The 25,960-nt window shown below is 34.5% G+C and overlaps 1 protein-coding gene across 2 annotated transcripts; it reads left to right on the top strand.

Annotated features, from left to right (window-relative positions):
* The first annotated feature begins 2,029 nt into the window (after positions 1-2,029).
* On the top strand, positions 2,030-18,153 carry LOC127118944 (uncharacterized). 2 transcript variants are annotated; one of them, XM_051049176.1, is made up of 7 exons: positions 2,030-2,393; positions 2,478-2,603; positions 2,695-2,853; positions 6,111-6,229; positions 6,660-6,851; positions 7,304-7,394; positions 17,602-18,153. In XM_051049176.1, exons 1-7 carry the CDS (start codon positions 2,154-2,156, stop codon positions 17,680-17,682), a joined length of 1,008 nt encoding a protein of 335 aa, XP_050905133.1. In that variant the 5' UTR covers positions 2,030-2,153; the 3' UTR covers positions 17,683-18,153. The 2 variants fall into 2 exon arrangements, with proteins under 2 accessions (XP_050905133.1, XP_050905132.1); XM_051049175.1 differs by having other exon boundaries at positions 6,111-6,250.
* Positions 18,154-25,960: the final 7,807 nt, after the last annotated feature.

Raw genomic sequence — 25,960 nt, 5'->3', positions numbered from 1 at the left:
CAAAAACTGCACAACAGTAGCACAGAAAATCACAATTCTGCCCATACGCGTATTGCCTCTGCCATACGCGTATTGCCCAAACCTGGCCAAACCCATACGCGTAATGCCCACTCTCATACGCGTATTGCGCATTTCCTCGCCCAACTCATACGCGTATCACCTATCCCATACGCGTATGCTACGCGTAACAATCTCCCCTTACGCGTACCAACAGAGACCAATTTACGTTCAAAATATCATCTTTTTCTCCCATACGCGTAAGGCCTCCTCCATACGCGTATCAGCTAGCTCATACGCGTATTGCCTAGTGCCATACGCGTATGACCAGAAACCAGAACTCTCAGATCTGCTATGGCTTTCTCTGTTACGAAACCTATCCGATCCAACCTTCCACAGTCCAAATTACACAAAATAATCGTCCATATCATCTACACGAATCATATCCTATTCATCTTCACCGTTCCTAACATTATCCCTACTAATTCCTACGAATTCTTTTCAATTATCATCCAATTTTATTCATCCAATATTTCACAAATTCATCATGCATCAATCAAATCAGAGATACAACCAATGGTTATCACTACCCAGTACATATTATCATATAATACCCTTTAACCGATGATAAACCCCCCTTACCTGAGTTAATCCGGCAGCTTCCGAGCTCCAAGCTTCTCCTTCCTTCAACCTTCGTTCTCTGGCTTTTTGCCCTTTCTGCCTCTTTTCCCTTTTCACGTGAAATTAACCTTTTTATCAAAAATGGGATTTTTTTCTAAATTCCAACTTATATATTATTCCAATAAATAATTATCCCAATAATTATTATTCCAAAATAATAATAAAATAATAATAATCCAAAATTCCAATTATTCAATTAAATTAATAAATAAAATATTAATTTAAATTAAATAATTAGCTTAGTTTAATTGGGGTGTTACAACTTACACACCTAACACCTCAACATCAAACCCCTAACAACAGTGTCAGACTAGATACACACAACCCCCTGTCCGTCAAACGTTCCGTTCAACCAACACACAAACATACAACCAAAACATTCCATACACCCAACCCCAATACCAAGAGCATACCTCATACCACCACCAACAAATTGACCATCAACCTGAGACTCAACATCGCTTCGCACCCACCCCATCACCCTATCAAAGTCGCCTAAGCCAGAACACCCAACGATCATTCAACACCAACCGCCCCTCCTCCTACCGTAGCCAAGAAGCCCAAACCTCACAAAACCAAAACATCCAACAACCCTATCTCTACCAAACACCCCAACAACCTTTCCAACCTTTCCTCGACGCATCGTTCACACCCATGTCTCTCTTCAACCGTCCCGGTCGCCCATCAATGAGTCAACCACATCCCAACTTCTCTAGCATGGGTCATGAGCTCATCTATGGCGGTACACCATCGATGCATACTGAAGACTATGCCGACTTGTCTGACTACCTCAACAAACATTCTCCTGTAGTTGGTAGTGACGCTCCTTGCCCCTCAGATGCTCAAACACCGGTACAGAATCGTCAACGTGGATTAGGGTAGCTAGAGGATGTGGGACCGGAGGTCGGTTAGGTGATCCCGGTCATCACCATTAGGTTTCTTTGTGTAAACGACAAATTTTATTAATATCAATTGGTCCTATATCAAATTTATCTATCACGTATACCATTTACAAAAAAAATTTGCATTTTAAGAGGAGTCTCCAATTGAATTGGCGTCTCCTCTTAAATCCTACACAGGGGCGCCAATTGGATTGGCTAGGGCACCTGCCCTAGGTGCCCTAGCCAATCCAATTGGCGCCTCCATTCATTTTTTAAGAGGAATCTCCAATTCAATTGACGACTCCTCCTAAAAATGGGATAATTTGGAAAAAAAATTGAAATCAAAAGTATTTTGGAAATTTCTTTAAAAAAAGGGGTTATTTTCGTAAAAATTCCGTTACATTTCTATATTTAAAATAAAATAAAATAATTATTTATATTTTTGTCTACATTGGCACTAATTGTGTTTCCACTCCCTCCAAATTCCCAAATTTCAATATCACCAATCCACCAAATAGATGATAAGGATTGAGTCATTTGAATGGATGACATGACATTAAGCTGATACGGTTGAGTTCAGTTAGGAAATCATCCATGGCCACGTTACACTGCAATTCTCTTTTTCTCAACAAAATCTCTCACCCCATTCCAAGACACTCTTTCAATCCTCTTTTCTCATCTGCAGGTTTTATCCCAAATCTTTCCACTTCAATTTCCACAACTTCCACTGTATTTATCCCCAAAATTTCCATATTGGCTTGTAACGCTTCTGCTGACAACGCACCAGTATCCAATTTCTCTGTAACCGATTCCTATAAACTCACGTATTTAGAGGTGCGTTTTAGGGTTCTTCCACTTTCACTTGTTTCTCTTCATTTTCATGCTCCTTTGACATGGATTGGGTTGTTTTGTATTTAGGGAAATAGTTGGCTGTGGAATGTGGGTGGAGCAAATATATTGGTTGATCCAATTTTGGTCGGTAACTTGGATTTTGGAATTCCTTGGCTATATGATGCTTCTAAGAAATTCTTAAACAACTTCCAGGTATCTTTTGAAGTTTATTACATCTGGTATTACTACTACATGATGTGAAAATTCATGATCTTGCTATAATCTGTATAGTTCTTTAGTGCAGCTTAGTGATCTTCCTGAAATTGATTGCTTACTCATTACTCAAAGCCTTGATGATCACTGCCATTTGAAGACCCTAAACCCTTTTTCTCTGAAATTTCCAAATACTAGAGTTATAGCAACTCCTAATGCCAAGACCTTACTGGACCCTCTTTTCAGAAATGTAAGTATGTGTATTCGTTTCCATGTTCCGTCTTCTGTTTGATTGTTGAAAGCTAAATTTGAATGATGCAGTGCTGTTATCTGGTGTATTTTGGTTTATCTAATCTGAATCATGCCAAGATGAAAACATCATTTTGATGTATTTAATATCTACATAGTTTGGTGGCACATGAAGCATGGTTTGGGGATCTTGAATGATGCAATTATCTGATGTTCTGAATTGGTTACAGGGGGTGGTCTAATTGAACTAGCTAGAAGATGAAAGAATATAAAATAGGAAGAGTGATTCTAGAGGATTGATTGAATTTGAGAGGGAAATCACTGAAACAGGCCCAGTTGAGTGAAGATTTATCTTTGTCAATTTCGTTGTAACATTCTCTTTTGGTAGGATAGTGATGACCATCAAAACAGATATTCGTTTTCCTTAATTTTTTGTGTCATTCTGGTCAAGTTCTATAGTAAGCCCGAAAATTGGCTGAGTCTGGCCAATGACCAAAGAATTTAAGAATATACGTTTTTTATTAGGTAGAATCTATCAATGATCCACGTGTTTATTTCAAATAGCGTGAACAGATATTTGTCACATCGATTGCTTTCCTAACTTTTTCCTTTTTTTCCTTGGCCTCCAGCATTGGTTTTGAAGTTAAAAAAGTTTCACAAAGATAAAAGAGAAATTTAGTATTCTCTTTAAATACCAAGATAATAGTCTTTTTGGTAATTCAGTTCTCTCCTTTCACCCTTGGAGCACATGCTTCTTAGAACATGATGCTTGATTTGCTTGAATTGTCTTATGCAAAATCAGGAAGGGGAAGTAAAATCGCAAATATTGAAATCGTAACACTAACCGTAAAATTATACAAAATGCTAAAACTCATATTTATGCATATAAATTCATGTATATGCATGTAAAATAGCATCAGTAAGGCAAAGTAAATCTTAATCACTTGAAGTACTCTTGTAAATTTAAATTCATAAGCACAGTTCACAAGTAAGATAATTAAAACCTTAAATCACACTTCAAATACTTAAATAAATTAAAATTCATTCATAAGTATAATTGCACAATCGATATAAATTGGAATTTTAACTATTATGGTTGGGAGAGACTAGACTATCTAATTCTTAGTTGGTTACTAGTCTTACCATTCTATTCTCTTCTCTCTTATTGTATTACTAGACTACCTAACTCAACCCTACAAAACCAGCTTGTAACGTGAGGATTGCCCCCATTTATAAACACAACACATGCCATATCTCTAAGCAATGTGGGACTAAATTCACCCCTTCGAAGCTAACACAATGAAGGTGTTAGGGGCTGCAATGAGGCAAGCCAAAGTGCTGCAATTAAGGCGACTAGGGGCAGACTGCAATTAAGGCGGAAAGTCCAACACTATATTTATATGTCAATATTTTCTCTGTTAGAAGCCGTTTTTAAAAACCCAAGCCGATGTTGACTTGGTCAAAGTTCCAGATCGCTGGTCGGGCAAGTGAGTCATCAGTTGAACCGCACGACCCGCACGACTGTTTACCCGCTTTATCTATTTTCTTCAAGTTGAGTGTTGATATATATGCACTAATTTGATTCTTTACTATTAAGATATTCCTTGTATGTAGTTATTCTTTTATTAGGATTGATTTAGTCCTATATATTCCCTTAACTAAAGAATTCTTGTTGTATAGTTTACGATATAAATAATATCAAGAAGACAGCTAATATCTCTAGTTAATCAATACTAAAACTCTATTCTAAAGTTGGTACAGATCTCACATTCATTGGGCCTGCCATGAGTTTGAAAACTCTAGTCCTCACAGTCACATACGAAACTGTCCTATTAACAGTCCAAAACACACGACCCTACGTGAGACACCGACCTCACCTCACAATCAGACTCGCTGTCGTCATATGGCCAATCCCTGAATTTCCATAGTCAACTGCTACCGCACGCGCTGTCACACATGTCCTTTTTGCTATCAGTCTCGCGGGCGTGTGAAGTCCACACACCTCCTTTCAAGCCTCCGACAGGGTTGCATCTAGTCCCGTTCTTCTCATCAACCGCTGCTCTTCCTGTTTTGACCTAGTTTGGTTAGTGGGTCCCACTTTCTTCAGTGTTTTATTTGCGCTTTGGTATTTCCTAAGCGCTTTTTGGTACTTTTCGGACTGTTCTGTTCTGTTCTCTGTAGTACTGGTCCTTCTATTATCGTCAAGTATGAGTTCAGAGTCTGATCTATCAAAAAGAGATACAGCAAGCAGACTAACAATTGGTCTCTCTTCTATGGCACTCCATTAAGTCTTCCCTGTTGGTTCATTATTGTTATTAGATGACATGTTATGGTAGACATACTCGTGAGAAGATTGTGTCCAGTGAGATTGCTACTTCATTTGTTGGTTCTAACTACCAATTGGCAGACATATTCACGAAGGCTCTCCGTGGACAAAGAATAATTTACATATATGACAAGCTTGAAGGGGTATTCCTGTATGCACGGATTTGATTCTTTACTATTAAGATATTCTTTGTATATAATTATGCTTTGATTTGGACTGATTTAGTCCATATTTATTCCCTTAATTAAGGGATTCCCATTGTACTGTTTTCACTATAAGTTATATCAAGCTGAGAGCTAATCTCCGAAGTCATTCACTACTAAAATCCTATTCTCAAGTATTGTTAATATTATTAACATATCATTATGTAGATAAAAGAAGAGTTATTATATAAATGCTGGCAAATTCAACAAAAGCATTTGCTGGCCCGGTGGTTGGCGAGCCTTCCTTGGACACCCTGGATTTCGATATCTGGTCTCCCTACCCCAAGTTTATTTTTTATCTTTGTAGGAGCATATGCGAGTGACAAAGGAACCGGCCGGGTCAACGAACTTCTCAACAGTTTGTGCAGTTGAACCGTGGTTCAATGGTGTAATGTCTAAATGCAGAACTGATCCAACCACCTGACTGGACTGACACTGGTTCCTTTTGAACTGGTTCAAAGTTCCTCAACATAGATTTAATAAATGAAGTATCGTCAGTATTCAGTTATTCATTTGTTTAGACCAGTTTCTATCATTTAGTTGTACTCTTTTACTTCAACTTGGTTTAGTTGACTGAACATAACATTTAAGTTTTGCTCATCAATATACCCAGTCAACAGTTAGCAAGCAATTGAAACCTTCAGTACTCATGAAGCACTGGGTCATATGATCTATAGACAAGTTATTGGTTATCTAAAGTTTTTTTCACCTAGTTTCACATATTTTCAGGTTACATATATAGGACCTGGACAAAGCTCTGAAATCGAAACAAAAGATGGTTCTAAAATTAGGATTAAGGCTACAGCAGGACCAGTTCTTGGACCACCTTGGCAACGTCCTGAAAACGGGTATACTGTTGAAGTTTTCTGGTATATTTTTCTCTTATGCATTAGTCTCTCCATCTTATTTGTTACTAGCTCGCATAGAGGCACATTAGTGCCTGTTTGTCTGCTTTTTTAAGTCTCATTTTTTCTTTCCCTTATTTTTCCACTTTTAATTGGGTAAAAAAGTGCAAAATTGTAAATAAAATAGTTTAAATAAAGGGTAAAGGTGGAAGAAAATAGAGTTATATCAATTGTTAGCAACCCCTTTATTTATACGTATAGAAAAATCAATTATTTGATTGGCTAAAGAATGATAAAATTATAAATAAAGTAGGTTAAGTGAAGGTTAAAATTGGAAGGTGAAAGTCACACCAAAAGTTGGTATCCCCTAGATATAGATTAAATTAAATTCTATTAAACAAAAGTTAATGGTTTTGTGCTGCATGTGTTGTAGGTATCTTGTTACATCTCCACAGGTGCAATTGTCTCTCTACTATGAACCTCACTGTGTGTATAATCCTGGCTTCATTGAAAAGGAAAGAGCAGATATTGTGATCACACCGGTCGTAAAACAGTTATTGCCCAAGTTTACATTGGTTTCAGGACAAGAAGATGCAGTGAAACTTGCAAAGCTTCTTCAAGCCAAGTAAAGCTTTTGTAATTACTGTAAAAATCACAAAGAAACACGATTCAATTCAAATGTGCCCTTGTCAAAGGTCCAAAAAGCATTCTTGCAAAATAGAAACTTTTGGAGAAGGAAAATAAATTTTGGTCAAAATATTTTAATTAAGGATCATTTAACCATTGAAGTCATTATTTACTTCAAATAGTGTCTACTACCCTTAGCCACTATTTGTATCATTAACTAGTCAAATGGTTTATAAATAAAAGTATGATTAGTTGTTCCTGAATTGTAAATATTTTTCCTAGAATCCATTTTTGGTAGTTTTCCATATAATATTCCGGTTTATTTGGAAAATACACTTGAACATTTTGGTGATTTTGAGCCCTTTTTTAAAAAATTTTTTTTGGTTAGAAATGTGATTGTATTTCATAGTTTTCTATGTATATGTTAGGTGATATTTTTGTATTTGACAGGTTCGTTGTGGCAATGAAAAATGGGGATTTAGATAGCAAAGGGCCTCTTGCAAGCATAATTCAATCAGAAGGAACAATAGGATCATTCAAGGTTAGATTTCTCCCAATTATGTACAAGTCTTTCACTTCAGAGTCTCTAGCCAAGAGTTCTTTTAAGTGTTTGATTTGCTCATGATGATAACAATATCATTAACATACACAATGAATAAAGTTACCTTCCCTTCCAAGGAGTGTTGGACAAATACAGTGTCTTCTGATTCGTCTGGTATGAATTCATATTCTTTGACAACTCAAGTTAATCTTTCAAACCAGAGTATGAATTCATATTCTGATTCTAATTTGATTGAGAATATCCACTTACATCTAACTTGCTTCTTCCCTTCTAGTAGAACATTAATTTGCCAAGTGTTATTTTTAATCAATGCTTTAATCTCTTCTGTTACAGTTGCTGTCGACTTAGTTTGTTGAAGTGCCTCTTGAATATTTTTTGGAATATTTATTTTGTCAAGTGTTGCTACAAATGTCTTGTATTTTTGTGATAATTTCTTATATGAAACAAATCTTTTAATGGGATGTTGAGTGCAAGTTTTCTTCCCTTTTCTTAATGCAATAGAAGTAACATCACTGTTACTCAAACTCGTATGAGCAAGTTCTGAGTTAGGAGCAATATTATCTGAGGAGATTCCATTTTTTAGAGCCTGGTCAGATTCATGGCTTTGCACCAAAGTAGTGTTTGACACTACCATATGTTTGTTTTTCTTCCTTCTAGTGTAATATTTCCGTCCAGCTTCTTGTGAAGTAAAGAAGTACGTTCTACATGTGCAGTTTCAAGGACAATTTGAAATGGTTTTTGTGAGATTTTCTAGTTTAGCTGCCGTTGGAACATTATGTCAATATTTCAATATAGAGAGATGAATTTGAAAAAATTTCTCAAGTCCCACATTATGAGTTAGTTTAAAAAACTCTTTAGTCCCACATTGTTTAAGTGAGATATTTTAGCTAGCTCACTTTATTATATAAGGAAATTCTCTGTCTCATTCCAAAACATACCAAAAACTCATTTTGTTCAGTTTTTCCCTTCTTCACTCTCATAACTCTGCGTCTTTCGAATTGTCGAAGCGCCAACTTCTCCTCCTTTCTTTTTACTTGTTGAATTTTCTAAGTATTTTCTTGAATTCTTTTTGGATTTTTTTTGAGAATTATTTGAATTCTCTTGTTTGAGAAATTATTTTGAATGGTCAAATGACCATTATTGAATTCTCTTCGGAAAATTATTGGAATTTATCTTGGTTTGAGAAATTATTATACCAGATACTATGAGAGATATTTATACCATTTTCGAATGGTATTTGTACCATCAGAGGGTCGAATGGTCTTTGTACCATCAAAGGATGTATTTCTAGACCGATTATCTACCGTGCAAGGGTGTATTTCTAGACCGATGCAAGTAATAATCGTAGAATATAGAACTGGGCTGTTTATCTTGGAGGAGGCGTGATAGTTCGACTGCTTTGCATAATTTTGGACAGTGCCGCAAAACGTTTTAAAGAGAGTTAGAGTCGTTAGTAGAGACTATGAATGTGTATTCATTGGGTATGCAACAAACAATAAGGCATATATGTATTATGACCTAAATACTAAAGTGATTATAGAATTAAATGATGTTGAATTTTATGAAGACAAATTCTCTTTCAAATCGAGAAATAGTGGGGGCACTGAATTGAATCACATTCCTGTTATAAGAAGCACTGAAAGCAACAACGAAGTAGAACCAGACTTTACAAAGTAAATGAGTAAGAGTTGCTAAAGACTATGAGCCCAATTATGCGGCATATACAGTAGAGGAAGATCCAACAAATCTTCAAGAAGATTTGTCATTTCTGGATGCAGATTTATGACAAGAAGCTATTAACGATGAGATATATTCTCTAGAATCTAACAAGATCTGACACTTAGTAGACGTGTCTCCTGATTGCAAACCAATCGGTTGTAAATGGGTTTTGAAAAAGAAACTAAAACATGATGGAACAATTGATAAGTACAAGACTCGCATTGCAGCCAAAGGTTTTAGGCAAAGAGAAAATATAGATTTCTTCGATACTTTTTCTCCAGTCACTTGAATTACATTCATTAAGGTACTTATTTCAATGAATGTTATTTATAACTTAATAGTACACCAAATGAATGTTAAAACAACTTTTTTAAACAGTGACTTAGAAGAAAAAATTTATATGGACCAACCGGAAAGGTTTGTAATTCACGGGCAAGAAAACAAGGTCTCTAAGTTAGATAAGTCTTTGTATGGTTAAGACAAGCTCCAAAGCAATGACATAAAAAGTTTGATAACTTAATGATATCGAATGAGTACAAAGTGAATGAAAGTGACAATTGTGTTTATTATAATATGAGAATCACATTTGCACTATCATATGTCTCTATGTAGACGACTTACTCATTTTTGAATCAAACCTTCAGTAGTTAATGATGTAAAATCATTATTGTGAAACAACTTTGATATGAAAAACCTCGGAGAAGCGAGTGTGATTCTTGGAATCGAAATCACTAGATTCGAAATTTCTTTGGATCAATCTCATTACGTGGAGAAGATCTTAAAGAAATATAATTACTTTGACTGTAAATTTACGTGCACGCCATACAATCTAAGTGTGAAACTGTTTAAGAACACTAGTGAAAGTGTCAGACAAACAGAATATGCGAGCCTCATTGGCAGTCTTAGGTATGCCTCTGATTGTACTAGACCCAACATTGCATATGTCGTAGGATTGTTTAGCAGGTTTACTAGTGGACCGAGTAATGATCATTGACAAGCTATTGAACGAGTCATGCGGTATCTTAAAAGGAACATGAATCTCAGTCTGCTTTATCAGAGATCTCTTGTTGTACTTGAAGAATACAATGATGCAGATTGAAATACCTTATCAAATGATTCCAAAGCAACTAGTGACTATATATTCAATATAGCGGGAGGAACTGTATCTTGGAAATCAAAGAAACAGACTATCCTGGCTCAATCCACGATGGAGTCTGAGATGATAACATTAGTGACTGCTAGAAAAAAAGCAAGTTGGTTAAGATGCTTACTATCTGAGATCCATGCGTGGGAAAAACCTAAAACCTATGCCAGTTGTGTTGATCCACTACGATAGTACCACGATTATTGCAAAAATTTAGAGCCGTTATTATAATGGTAAAAGACGTCAAATTAGAAGAAAGCATAACACTGTTAGAGACTGCATCTCTAACGGAGCTGTAAGAGTGAATCACGTATGCACTGATGAGAATTTAGCAGATCCTTTGAAAAATAGATTAGCTAGAGAGTAAGTATATAATAAATCAAATAAGATGGGACTAATGCCTATAGAAAAATGAGTTGCTCATGATGGTAACCCGACCTAAATGACTGGAGATCCCAAGAAATAGGTTCAATGGGTATTAACAAGTTGTGGGTAATATGAGGTGATCATGCTAGAGTAAATAAGAAAAGCATGAATCCTGAAGTGTAAGAGGATGAGATGATAGAAACTCTTAATGGGATCTATACTCTGTATGAGAGAGTACCTAGACTACAATAATACTCTTGATAGACTCACCTTTGTGATTGTGAAACTTAGGCCGGTTCCTATGGAATTTCGAGGCAGAATTCCTAGAGTCTTCACTAAATCGGGATACACGTGCATGACCATTAAAGCATATACTATTAGAATACACCTTAAGAAAAAGTTGTGTGCGAGTTTGATGTCTGAGATAGAGTTCAAGACAATTGTGCCACCCTTGTTGAATCTGAATCCTACTTGCTACGCAAAGGTTCAAGTCGCAGACACTTTTGTTTATGCACAATCTGAGAAATGTTTTCCGTTACTTCTGAAACACTTTTTTTTAAAAATTCAAGTGGGGGATTGTTGGAACATTATGTCAATATTCCAATATAGGGAGATGGATTTGAAAGTGTTTCTCAAGTCCCATATTATGTGTTAGTTGAAAAAACTTCTTAGTCCCACATTGCTTAAGTGAGATATTTTAGCCATCCCACTTCATTATATAAGGAAATTCCATGTCTCATTCCAAAACACACCAAAAATTCCTTTTTCCTTCCTCACTCTCATAACTCCGCATCTTTTGACATGTCGAAGTGCAAATTTCTCCCCCTTACTTTCTACTCGTTGAATTTTTTTTGAGTATTTTCTTGAATTCTCTTTAGAGAATTATATGTTAATTTCTCCTCGTTTGAGTTGAGAAATTAAAAGTATTAAGTTTTGGATTCTCTTTACAGAATTATCTGAATTTATCTTGTTTGAGAAATTATTTTGAGTTGGATAATGACCATCATTGAATTCTTTTCAAAAAATTATTGGAATTTCTCTTGGTTTGAGAAATTATTACGACAGGTCGTTATATCCAGTGGCGGAGTCAGGGCCCTGTGTTAGGGGTGCAGGATTTTTTATTAATATTTTAATGAAATAATGGATGTAAATTAACAAATTCTAATTTAAGATATATGTCATTATGTGATTTTTTTATAAAATAACCAGTATTTTCAAATTAAATTCTTAAATAATCAATTTTTTAAAAAAAAAACCAAAATAACCACCTTTCCTAACTGATGTGGCAGTTGAACTGACACATCCAATTAAGATAGAGAGGAGGCGCCATTGGAGCTGGCGCATGCTTCCAATGGATTTGCACCTAGGCGCCATGCCTCTTGGCGCATGCATGTGTAGTGCCACATGCATTGGCGCATGCATACACTACATAGTATATAGACCAATGCATGTGGCGCATGCACCTTTAATTCTTTTTTTTAAATTTTAAATATAAATTTTATAATTAAATAAAAAAAATTGAAAATAAAAATTATATTTATGTGGACAATGGTTATTTTTGTATTTGTTTTGAAAAATAGGTTATTTAGAGATTTAATTTGAAAATACTGGTTACTTTAAAATAAATAAATTATTATGTAATATTTTTGGTTAGAGAATTCTAAATTTATATAAAAAAGTACTATAATAATATTTAATAAATTTATAGTTCTAATTTACAACTCATAAAAATTAAAATAGATTTCATAAACTCTTATATTATATATATATATATATTTATTATATATATATATATATATATATATATATATATATATATATATATATATATATATATATATATTTTTTTTTTTTTTTTTTTTGATATTTTTCACATTAATTAAATCAAAATCGTTAATAACTTAGACGATTTAATTTTTTGTTTCTCATAAGTTTTTTCATTTGCAAATTATTTTAAATATTATAATTACCATATATATTGTGAAAAGTCAGTCTTTCATTTGATTTGACCCTTTTTAAGAGGGTTTTATAAAAAAAAATGTACTTGCTTAAACTTTTAGTGCATTGAATACAGGCTAATAAATTACTATTTTAAATGTTTCAGCTTTTACAACTACGCGAGATGGTGCAAAACTATTATCTCAGTGGGTGCAAAATAGGATAAAACTTAGAATAATTAAATTAATTCCCAAAATTGAGGGGATGCACATAATAAAATAAGAAATTTAAAATTTAAGTTGGTACCTGGAGAATGATTCTAAACCCTAATTTTTATTACTCTTGGGTATTCAAGAGCCTATTTATTCGAATCATCCGTCGCATATAAAAGTGACACGCAACCTTTTAGAGTGGCCGGAAGTCACTAATCTGCTACCTGCCAAAACCGAGGCGCCAACATCCTCGGCCACTCTCGTCCATGCGCCGACGCGTGTAAGCTACGTGCCACCTTTCGATCGTCCGTTTCCGGCAGAGATTGTTGCTACATGCTTGGTTTTACCCTCTTATTCCATTGGGACCACTTTCAGTTTGTGGGTCTCACGTTTAAGGTGTGTTTGAACTAGTTCTTTGCCTCCGACATATTTGTTTGTTGCCATTTCTCTTTGTAACCTGCCGGTTGTTTATTGTTTCTGTGATCCCGACTTCTTTATTTGATGGTAATAAGAACTATTTGAATTGGTATGTTTCGGTTGAGTTATAGTTTTTGGGTCAACATCAGACCATCTTACTAAGAAGGTTTTAGAAATTGATGCAGCAGTGAAAGTTGATTGGGAGTCCACTTATTCTCAACTTATATCATTGTTATGGAATTCTATCGAGGTAAAACTGATGACACACTTTCATCTGTATAGGACATTTATGAGGTTTGGTGGAAAGCTAATAACCTTTATAAGGCTAAAAACCTTTATGCTAACGATATTCAAAGATTATATGAGTCGGTCTACAACTTGGCTACTCTTAAAATGAATGATCAAGACCTATTAGAATATTTGACCTGTGCTCAGTCTACTATTGATGACCTCAAACTTATGCTGGTTAGTGATGATATTACGAAGGTATTGGGCAAGCTTGACAATATTTTCATGGTGTTTGTTCTTCATGGTCTCCCTAAAGAATATAGTTCGATTAAAAGTCAAACTCAAATATCATGTTAAGAAATATAGTTGCGCCTAACTCATCCTATAAAACCGGCTTATAGGGTGAGAATTGCCACACACTTATAAGCACATGTTCATGCCATATATTGTTTAGGATTAACGATAGTGACGCTATCCCGGAATAGTGACCCAGAGCGGTGACCCTTTGCTATGGAGAAACGGTTCGCATCTCAGTTTGAGATATCAGCCACTATTTGATGTTTAGCAGGTAGCGGGAGCGAAGCACTTCCCAGCCCGAGCGGGTTTGTACCGTTTTGAAGGTGAAAACTCAACTTTACCCTTAAAATAAATAAACATTGGAGGAATTTTGTGGAATTTTTCCAATTTGCTCTTACTTAGAACACAAAACAGAGGATTCGATCTTCTCACACGCTTTCGCTTTAGTTTTCAGAGTTTTCTTCTCACGATCTTCTTCCTAGTGTCACCTCCATCTGCTTCGTTTCTCAACGCCGCCGCCTTTATATGCTTTGTTTCTTAGCGTCGCCGCCTGAAATCCTCTCTTCACAAATTGGTTTTTACCTCTCTCTTTTCTTTTCTTCTTTCTGTTTTTCTTCATTCTTTCTTTTCTCTTTCTTATTTCTTTTCTTTGTTACTTTCTTTCTTTTCTCATCTTTCTTCTTCTTTCTTTTCTCTTCTTTATTCATATTGTCCATTGCTTTTTTTTTTTTTAAGTAATAGTCATTTAATAACTCCGTTCCTTTTTTTCCTCTTTTATTTGTTTGGTTTACATTAAATATATGTTTTATAATATTATTCATATAGTTAGTCTAAAAAATAGATAAATAGTGGCTATCCTGCTATCCCGCTATTCCATTTTTGGGGTCTACCGCACCGCTCCGCTATCTGAGATTGATATTGTATGATGTGAGACTCTTAACACATACTAATAGTTGTACAATCAGAATCCTATGAATATGATCACGGTAGTCAAAATCGAGATCCTATATGGAATCGGAGAGAAGTCACAAGATCGTGAATCGAAGTATCGTAACATGGATCGTAACGTCCCAGACTCCTTTCAGTATTACCGACTGACCCCACAAACCAACACGGATCTTTTCAACATGCTTTGTCTTCACTCACACGCTTTCCGGGAAAGACCCGTGTTGGTTTTTGGGGTCAGTCGATAATCTTGAAAGCAGTTTGGGGCGTTATAAATAGTATCACAACTAGACCTCTCCCAGTACGATATGGTTCGGGGACGAACTAAGCGGAAGTTGGTGGGCATGTAAAGCCTGAGGCCAAAGAGGGTGGAGTGTGGTTACATGTAACATCCGAGGGCGAGGGAGTGGTTATAGGCATGATAATGAGACACTCCTAATAGCTTCTAGGGAAAAATCGAATTCACATCGAAATGAGAGGGATCTTGAGGCTGTGCAGGTATGTGACTGCATGGTTGAAGGAAAGCTTATAAGGATTGATTGATACTACCTATACCAACAAGATGCATCTTCTTTTCGGTAGTCTAACATATAAGAATTCTATAGTTAAGCGTGCTTGACTTGAAGTAGTATTTGAATGGTTGACCTTCTGGGAAGTTTCTCGAAAAACGTGAGCGAGGACAAACATGCTGAAAAGATCCGTGTTGATTTGTGGGGTCAGTCGATAATCTTGACAGCAGTCTGGGGCGTTACAAATGATCCTGCCAATTTCACAAACTCATATATTGTATATATATTCATATAAAAAACATAGTTTAGTTAAAATAATCAAATCAGGGCATAAAATTAAAAATATCAATTAAATAAAAATTCATATAAAAAAATTCAAATGTATTGAATATGAATAAAAATAAAAAGAGTGATGTAGGGTATCATACGATTTTGATTTCGTAATTGTTAAGAGTCCCACATCGGATAATATATGGTTTGAACATGTGTTTATTAGTGGAGACCGTCCTCACTCTACCAACCGGTTTTGTAGGGTTGAGTTAAGCCCAACCACATTTCTTAGCACCTCGAGCGTGTGTTAAGAGTCCCACATCTGATAATATATGATTTGAACTGTGTTTATAAGTGGAGGAAATCCTCACTCTACCAACCGGTTTTGTAGGCTTGAGTTAGGCCATCTAAACCTCCTCATATAACTAGTTGAGGTCAGTAAATGTAGTTGATGGGGCTTGAGGATCAAATAACGGCGTAATGAAAATAAAAGGAACAAGTGGAAAATGATCATTTAGGAAACACCACCTATCAATGGTGCATTCAGCTTTGTTCTAACGGCCACAATCAGGACAGTGTTTTCCTTGCTTGTGAGACTAACCCTGGTTAATCTTGTCAGAGACCAAGGCAGAGGAATCAATTGGCACATGTGGTTCATCCACTTCAGAAGATGATTTGACTGATAAAGTAGCAAGGTAGACCATGTAGATTTCAACGCGGGTATATTAGTAGAATCTATAATCTTATTACGATTTGATAAATAGCCAGCGGGGGATGCAAGCTTTCATTAAAGTCATGTAATGTAGCATGAAGAAACCTATATAATCAGCCAGTGAAGGATGAATATTGATTTTTATGACAATACAAAGTTTAGCATCAGTTTTAATCCGCTGAGAATGGTTGGTTACAAGCATAAAATTGACTTTCTTGTTGAGATGGTCTCAAATTCCTTACTCATACACCAATTTTTGATGTTAGAAGCCCATGTATCATATTTTCTCCCATCCTAATTGTTAGTGGAGAGAGTCCTGACCTAGTTGGAAAAAATGGGAGGGTCCACCTTCAGAGAGTGTTAGAGAAATAGATAGGGTTGGATAGGCAAGATAATGAGACACTGGGAGGAAAATGCATGGCCATGTTGTGTTGATTTTGCGCATACAATGACTAAATTTGTTTGACTCAAGTGGATATTGCTTTTTGTGTAAAAAGACTTTTACCTCAATTAAAATATTTTCATCAATAGAGCAGAAGTGTATCTCCTTCTACATTTGAGCTTCTGAAATAGTCTGATAAAAGAAAGCAAACAACAACATTGGCCAACAAAATGCAACCCCACCTTTAATTTGAAATACTCTCCAACCCATTAGGTTTTCCTTTTTCCTTCATGTGCATCCCTGATTGTTCAAGTGCCTGATTTATGTCTCACCTAACCCATGATCCTTCACTCACATCACAGCAACCGCAAGTTCAATATTTGTCTTCATTGTCATTATGGCTGCTGTCACCCAAACCATCCGGCCTTCAGTTGACATTCTGCATATGGCTAAGGACTTTTCTTGTTTGTTGGTTGTTTACTTTTGTTCTTCATGAGCAAGACTCTTACGATGCTCCTTCTATCAACAAGCTCTGTAGAAGAATTATATTATTTAATTTTTTTGCTTCCTTTTGCACTTTGTAAATTGTGGCCTTTACAGTATTATGTTTATCTTAATCAGCTAAACCTAGTGTCTCTCATGTTCAATGGATATGAACTTATTGCAACTACAAGAACAAAAGTAATCGAGGATTGGTGTGTTTGGAAGAGTTTATTTAGGTTTATCATAAATAGTATGCACTTGCTCAAGTCTTTGTGAGAGCTTAGAAAAATAGCCTATAAAAATGTCTGCAAGTTGTTTTTAGCTTTTTCACAATAAGGGCACTACATAACTTATGAAAACAACTTATGCCTAAATAGCTTATCCCTAATCACTTATGTAATTAGAACTTACTTAATTAGCCCTTAATTAAACTATTTAGCCAAACAAACCGTTGGTCCATTACTGATGAAAAACTCCCTAATGGCTTTATTTGCTGTGAAGTTACTCTCTAGTCTATCTTTTGGGTTGTATGCTTAGTGATTCTATCTTCAAATTGTTATGCAGGAGCTTCTATCAAAAGAATTACCAGGCGTGAAGGTTGTAGAGCCTACCCCAGGAATTCCAGTTGAAATTCCCGCAAATTAAATTTGTGGACTTCTTGCTCCCGTTCCCCCTCCATTTTCTCAGGAAGTACAACATGAAATCACACTTTCTTCATGTTGAATGAACTTTACTCTCACAATGGTGGGACTAGGCTTATTCGTCCTTCAGTTTTGGAAGGAGATCCAAATAGTTTGCTCAAACCAAACTGATCTTGTTTGGTTCACACGTTTTATGTTTCCCAGCCATGTCTAAAGCTAAAGAACTGAACTGCATGTGTGTGGTGAACTGAACCAAACTGCGTGCAAACTGTCAAACTGGCTAACTCAATCTTTAGCAGTCTGTTCAGCAAACCTTGACTGCAAATCGTCTTTAGTAATTGACAAGAACTCAATTATACTGCTTGCAAGGCATAAATTAAACATACTGTGAAAAACAAAGCAAACACCAAAATAATAATTACAGCACCCGTAATTATCATAGCAAAAGTAAATTAAATATATTTGTTATTCATTATTATTGAGAGGAGTGTTAGTAACTAAGACACTTTCTAACACACTCTTTTATTGATCAAAATTCACGAGAATTACATCAGATCACGCTAGGCTCATGTAAATTTGATAGAGTACACGAGTTTAAAATTTGGTTTAAGTAATCTATTGGTCCCTGTAAGATAGTGAATTGAATTTGGTCCTAAGGTCAACAATTCTATCTTGTAAAAATATTGCAACAAGTATATATATATTCTATAATTGATTCAGTATTATAAAATGACTTAATATTTTAATTATTAATGACTAATTAATTTATTTTAACTATAAATTACTTATTATTCCATTAAGTGCTTGAGTACTTGTATTTGTATTTTAACTCTAAATGATTTATAGTTGAAATAAATTATGGAATGGAATGGTTGGCCTTGTGGAAAAATAATTGTGGAATATATATTATTGTTACAATGATACTATGACACTATTGGAAAAATAGTTCAAATAGATTATAGATTACATTAGTGAAGCATGGAATATATGTTATTGTTACAATGATACTATTAAATGGAAATAGTGGAAAAATAGTTGTTTGTAATTGCACAGGTCATGAGGTCAATCCATGGAGCCAAGTTTTGAATTTTTGTCTTTTTAAGATTTAAAAGAACGTTTATATGGAATTACTTGTGTTTATGTGGAATTATTATAGATTAAAATAAATGGAAAATAAAAGTATGCCACATCAGCAATGAAAGTCACATCATCTTTTTCTAATGGAAGTTTAACGTCAGATACTACTCTCAACACAAAAATGAGATATAGAGATTCAGACAAAAAAAAGATATAGGGATCAAATTCAAAAACTTGTTAATTTACCAGGATTAAAAGACTATTTAAACCTTAAAATTTTAACCAACAAAATAATATGTTGAAAAATGTGTTTTATGTTATAATAAATTAGAAAATTATTACTATTGAGAGATTTATCTAAATTGTCAATTTAAAACAGTAATGTTCTATTTACAATGTGAACATAAAATAGTAATGTAATTATTATATTCATGTAGTATAATTCTAGTAGTATAAATATCCCATTTGGTCCATGTAAAAATAAAACAATTTCTTTCAGAAATCTAAGATATCAAGCTACTTTCTTCTCTTTATTTTTTTTAGTTTGATTCAAATATTTGACTTTTTTCAACACATTATCAACACATTTGTTTCTATTAGAAGTGTTTACTATTACTAGATACATCATCTATCTTTTATTTATTTATTTATTATTATTATTATTATTATTGTTACTGTTACTATTATTATTGTTATTACTCTTACCATTATTATTATTATTATTATCATCACTACTACTACTTGATCCTTTGTTATAACTAGAGTGATTATTATCTTTATTATTACTTGATCCTTTGTTATAGAAAACCAACAACCCGTCAAATGATTTATTACTAGAGTGATTATCGTTATTATTGCTTTACCCCTTATTATAGAAAAATGACAACTTGTCAAGTGCTCTATAATAAGTGTGAATATCATTATAAAATTTGTGTGGAGGACTAAAACCCATATATAGCTACTAACTTTTATATTTAATGGAGGTCTAAGAAACATCTAACATATACTAACTTTTATATTTAATGGAGGTCTAAAACTCCATCTAACATTTGCTAACTTTTAGAATTAATGGAGGTCTAAAACTCCATCTAACAAATGTTAACTTTTATACTTAATGGAGGTCTAAAACCACATCTATAATTCTAACTTTCATACTTAATGGAGGACTAAAATCCCCATCTATAATATTTCTTCACGAAAAATTTATAATCATTTTATATCATTTAAATTGCTAATATGTTTTGTCATATGTGTTCATTCACCATATATGCTATCCTATAATCATCTCTAACACTTGTACATCCTAACGACTAAATGATATTTAACACATTTAAAATTTGGTTAGATGATGTTTAACACACTTAAAATCCCCTCCCCAACGGTAATAATAACGACAATTTTATAAAATTCACTCTATAAATACTTCAACTTCATTCATAAGTTTCACATCATTCTCAAAATATTTAATCACATTTTCAAAATGGCTAAATGCTTTATTGTGTTCATCACTCTATTTGTCATTATTTTGTTCCTATCTGTAGTATCAAGGTAAAGGTAAAGGTAATTGGTCTAAGGAGGCCCCTAGAGGAATCATGATAATTTCTGCTATAGATGCGAAAAGAAATATCATTGGTCTAACACGTGTAGGATGACAAAACATCTATGGAAAAGACACAAGGCATCTGTAGAGGGAAATGGAAAGGAAAAGGAAGTGAATTTTAATGAAATTGAGCCCAAAAATGATGCTACCTACTTTGAGGTTGTTGATTTCGTCAAACGAACAAACATAATGATTATGGATTAAATAAGAACAAACATAATGATTATGGATTAAATAACTACTTAATAATATGTACTTGAATAATGTGAGGTGTTCTTGTACTAATTTTATATTTGCATTATGTATCAAATTAAGAATATGTATGTTGTGTCCAATGCTTCCATGAAATAATAATGTTGAATAAGTTGCATTGATTTACTTCTTTAATCATATTTCATTTTTAAGAAGGTTAGACATGGAACATGTCAAAGACATTTGCATTCCAGACAATGAAACTACCCATACGATCCTCAAAAGTAAGAAATATTTTACTGAAATAAATCCTACTAAAGGTGTAATAAATACAATCTCAGGTCCTGCAGATTTGATTGAAGGAACATGTAATGCTATGTTCATGCTACCAAATGGGATAAAGTTTGTCATTAATAATTTTTTATACTCTCCAAAATCAAATAGAAATTTATTGAGTTTTAATGACATATATCGTGAAGGTATGATACTGAAATTACGACTGAAGGCAATATGAAATACATTAATATTACTACTAATGTTTTGAAAAAGAAGAAAATTTTAGAAAAACTACCAAAATTTTCTTCTGTATTACACTATACATATATACATGAAACTGAATGTAATTTAGTAGTAAGAGAAGATCCCAAAACTATGACTTTATGGCGTGATCGTTTAGGTCACCCTAGTTCAATAATGATGCATAAAATAGTTGAAAGTACACATGTTCATCCATTTAAAGATTTTTAATTTACAAAAGAATATATACCATGTGAATCTTGTTCTATTGGCAAACTAATAACAAAACATTCACCAGTCAAGATTCAAACAGAATTACCTGCATTTCTAGAAAAGCATTCAAGGAGATATATGTGGACATATCATCCACCATCAGAACCGTTCAGGTATTTTATGGTATTAATTGATGCATTTAATAGATGGTCATATGTATCTTTATTGTCATTTCGTGATATGGCATTTGCAAAATTTCTTGCACAAATAATTAAACTAAGGGCTCAATTTTTTGATTATACTATAAAGAAAATTAGAGTTGACAATTCTAGTGAATTTACATCTAAATCATTTAATAATTACTGCATGTAAATTGGAATTACTGTTGAATATCCAATTCCTCGTGTGCATACACAAACTGGTTTAGCTGAGTCATTAATCAAACGTCTTCAATATATTGCTAGACTATTAATAATGAGAACTAAACTATCATTTATCGTTTGGGGTCATGCAATTTTACATGCTGCCTCACTCATCCCTCTAAGGCCAAATGCTGATCATAAACATACCCCTTATTAACTTGTAATTGGTAAGGAACAAAGTATTCTCAATTTAAAACTTTTTGGTTGTGCAGTATATGTTCCAATAGCTCCACATAAAGAACAAAGATGGGACCTCAAAAGAGGTTGGGAATATATGAGGGGTATGAATCACCATCGATTATTAGATATCTTGAAACTTTAACATGTGATGTTTTCCAAGCAAGATTTGCTTCGTCATTTTGACGAAACAAAATTTCCAACACTAGAGGGGAGAAAATAAACAATTGGAAAATGAGATAATATGGTATGTACCACATTTATTACATTTGGACCATTTACTATGGAGGAACGATTCGCATCTCAGTTTGAGATATCAGCCGTTATTTGATGTTTAGCAGGTAGCGGGAGCGAAGCACTTCCCAGCCCGAGCGGGTTTGTACCGTTTTGAATGTGAAAACTCAGCTTTACCCTTGAAATAAATAAACATTGGAGGAATTTTGTGGAATTTTTCCAATTTGCTCTTACTTAGAACACAAAATAGAGGATTTGATCTTCTCACACACTTTCGCTTTAGTTTTCAGATTTTTCTTCTCACGATCTTCTTCCTAGTGTCACCTCCATCTGCTTCGTTTCTCAGCGCCGCCGCCTTTATATGCTTTGTTTCTTAGCGTCGCCGCCTGAAATTCCTCTCTTCACAAATTGGTTTTTACTTCTCTCTTTTGTTTTCTTCTTTCTTCTTTCTTTTTTTCTTCATTCTTTATTTTTTCCCTCTTTCTTATTTCTTTTCTTTGTTACTTTCTTTCTTTTCTCATCTTTCTTATTCTTTCTTTTCTCTTCTTTATTCATATTGTCCATTGTTTTTTTTAAGTAATAGCCATTTAATAACTCCGTTCCTTTTTTTCCTCTTTTATTTGTTTGGTTTACATTAAATATATATTTTATAATATTATTCATATAGTTAGTCTAAAAAATAGATAAATAGTGGCTATCCCGCTATTACATTTTTGGGGTCTGCCACACCGCTCCGCTATCTGAGATTGATATTGTACGATGTGAGACTCTTAACACACACTAATAGTTGTACAATCAGAATCCTATGAATATGATCACGGTAGTCAAAATCGAGATCCTATACGGAATCAGAGAGAAGTCAAAAGATCGTGAATCGAAGTATCGTAACATGGATCCTAACGTCCCAGACTCCTTTCAGTATAACAGACTGACCCCACAAACCAACACGGATCTTTTCAGCATGCTTTGTCCTCACTCACACGCTTTCCGGGAAACTTCCCAGAAGGTCACTTATCCAAATACTACTTCAAGTCAAGCACATTTAACTATGGAGTTCTTATTTGTTAGGCTACCGAAAAGAAGATGCATCTTGTTTTCGGTAGCCTAACATATAAGAACTTCATAGTTAAGCTGCTTGATTTGGAGTAGTATTTGGATGTGTGACCTTTTGGGAAGTTTCTCAGAAAGCGTGTGAGTGAGGACAAAACATATTGAAAGACCCGTGTTGGTTTTTGGGGTCAGTCGATAATCTTGAAAGCAGTTTGGGGCGTTATAAATGGTATCACAACCAGACCTCTCCCAGTACGATATGGTTCGGGGACGAACTAAGTGGAAGTTGGTGGGCATGTAAAGCCTGAGGCCAAAAAGGGTGGAGTGTGGTTACATGTAACATCCGAGGGCAAGGGAGTGGTTATCGATGCACGAGGCATGATAATGAGACACTCCTAATAGCTTCTAGGGAAAAATCGAATTCACATCGAAATGAGAGGGATCTTGAGGCTGTGCAGGTATGTGACTGCATGGTTGAAGGAAAACTTATAAAGATTGATTGATACTACCTATACCAATAAGATGCATCTTCTTTTCGGTAGTCTAACATATAAGAATTCTATAGTTAAGAGTGCTTGACTTGAAGTAGTATTTGAATGGGTGACCTTCTGGGAAGTTTCTCGAAAAATGTGAGTGGGGACAAACATGCTGAAAAGATCCGTGTTGATTTGTGCGGTCAGTCGATAATCTTGACAACATTCTGGGGTGTTACAAATGATCCTACCAATTTCACAAACTCATATATTGTATATATATTCATATAAAAAACATAGTTTAGTTAAAAAAATCAAATCAGGGCATAAAATTAAAAATATCAATTAAATAAAAATTCATATAAAAAAATTCAAATGTATTGAATATGAAAAAAAATAAAAAGAGTGATGTAGGGTATCATACAATTTTGATTTCGTAATTGTTAAGAGTCCCACATCGGATAATATATGGTTTGAACATGTGCTTATAAGTAGATGTCGTCCTCACTCTACCAACCGGTTTTGTAGGGTTGAGTTAAGCCCAACCACATTTCTTAGCACCTCGAGCGTGTGTTAAGAGTCCCACATTTGATAATATATGATTTGAACTGTGTTTATAAGTGGAGGAAATCCTCACTCTACCAACCAATTTTGTAGGGTTGAGTTAGACCGCCTAAACCTCCTCATATGACTAGTTGAGGTCAGTAAATATAGTTGATGGGGCTTGAGGATCAAATAACGGCGTAATGAAAATAAAAGGAACAAGTGGAAAATGATCATTTAGGAAACACCACCTATCAATGGTGCATTCAGCTTTGTTCTAATGGCCACAATCAAGACAGTGTTTTCCTTGTTTGTGAGACTAACCCTGGTTAATCTTGTCAGAGACCAAGGTAGAGGAATCAATTGGCACATGTGGTTCATCCACTTCAGAAGATGATTTGACTGATAGAGTAGCAAGGTAGACCATGTAGATTTCAACGCGGGTATATTAGTAGAATCTATAATCTTATTACGATTTGATAAATAGCCAGTGGGGGATGCAAGCTTTCATTAAAGTCATGTAATGTAGCATGAAGAAACCTATATAATCATCCAGTGAAGGATGAATATTGATTTTTATGACAATACAAAGTTTAGCATCAGTTTTAATCCGCTGAGAATGGTTGGTTACAAGCATAAAATTGACTTTCTTGTTGAGATGGTCTCAAATTCCTTACTCATACACCAATTTTTGATGTTAGAAGCCCATGTATCATATTTTCTCCCATCCTAATTGTTAGTGGAGAGAGTCCCTGGCCTAGTTGGAAAAAATGGGAGGGTCCACCTTCAGAGAGTGTTAGAGAAATAGATAGGGTTGGATAGGCAAGATAATGAGACACTGGGAGGAAAATGCATGGCCATGTTGTGTTGATTTTGCGCATACAGTGACTAAATTTGTTTGACTCAAGTGGATATTGCTCTTTGTGTAAAGAGACTTTTACCTCAATTAAAATATTTTCATCAATAGAGCAGAAGTGTATCTCCTTCTACATTTGAGCTTCTGAAATAGTCTGATAAAAGAAAGCAGACAACAACATTGGCCAACAAAATGCAACCCCACCTTTAATTTGAAATACTCTCCAACCCATTAGGTTTTCCTTTTTCCTTCATGTGCATCCCTGATTGTTCAAGTGCCTGATTTATGTCTCACCTAACCCATGATCCTTCACTCACATCACAACGACCGCAAGTTCAATATTTGTCTTCATTGTCATTATGGCTGCTGTCACCCAAGCCATCCGGCCTTCAGTTGACATTCTTCATATGGCTAAGGACTTTTCTTGTTTGTTGGTTGTTTACTTTTGTTCTTCATGAGCAAGACTCTTACAATGCTCCTTATATCAACAAGCTCTATAGAAGAATTATATCCATTTAATTTTTTTGCTTCCTTTTGCACTTTGTAAATTGTGGCCTTTACAGTATCATGTTTATCTTAATCAGCTAAACCTAGTGTCTCTCATGTACAATGGATATGAACTTATTGCAACTACAAGAACAAAAGTAATTGAGGATTGGTGTGTTTGGAAGAGTTTATGTAGGTTTATCTTAAATAGTATGCACTTGCTCAAGTCTTTGTGAGAGCTTATAAAAATAGCCTATAAAAATGTCTGCAAGTTGTTTTTAGCTTTTTCACAATAAGGGAACTACATAACTTATGAAAACAACTTATGCCTAAATAGCTTATCCCTAATTGCTTATGTAATTAGAACTTACTTAATTAGCCCTTAATTAAACTATCTTTCAACCTTATTTTGATCAAGAACATCTCAAAGTCTTGTGGCTTAC

This window comes from Lathyrus oleraceus, chromosome 2 (assembly GCF_024323335.1).
Source record: "Lathyrus oleraceus cultivar Zhongwan6 chromosome 2, CAAS_Psat_ZW6_1.0, whole genome shotgun sequence".
In the NCBI taxonomy this organism is placed as follows: Eukaryota; Viridiplantae; Streptophyta; class Magnoliopsida; order Fabales; family Fabaceae; genus Lathyrus; species Lathyrus oleraceus.
This window is presented reverse-complemented; position numbering and strand designations above follow the sequence as displayed.

Coding starts and splice junctions, on each gene's coding strand:
- LOC127118944 (XM_051049175.1), top strand. CDS start 2,154: ATGGCCACGTTACACTGCAATTCTCTTTTTCTCAACAAAATCTCTCAC. Junction 6,251..6,659: donor TATACTGTTGAAGTTTTCTG/GTATATTTTTCT, acceptor CATGTGTTGTAG/GTATCTTGTTACATCTCCAC. Junction 6,852..7,303: donor GCAAAGCTTCTTCAAGCCAA/GTAAAGCTTTTG, acceptor TGTATTTGACAG/GTTCGTTGTGGCAATGAAAA.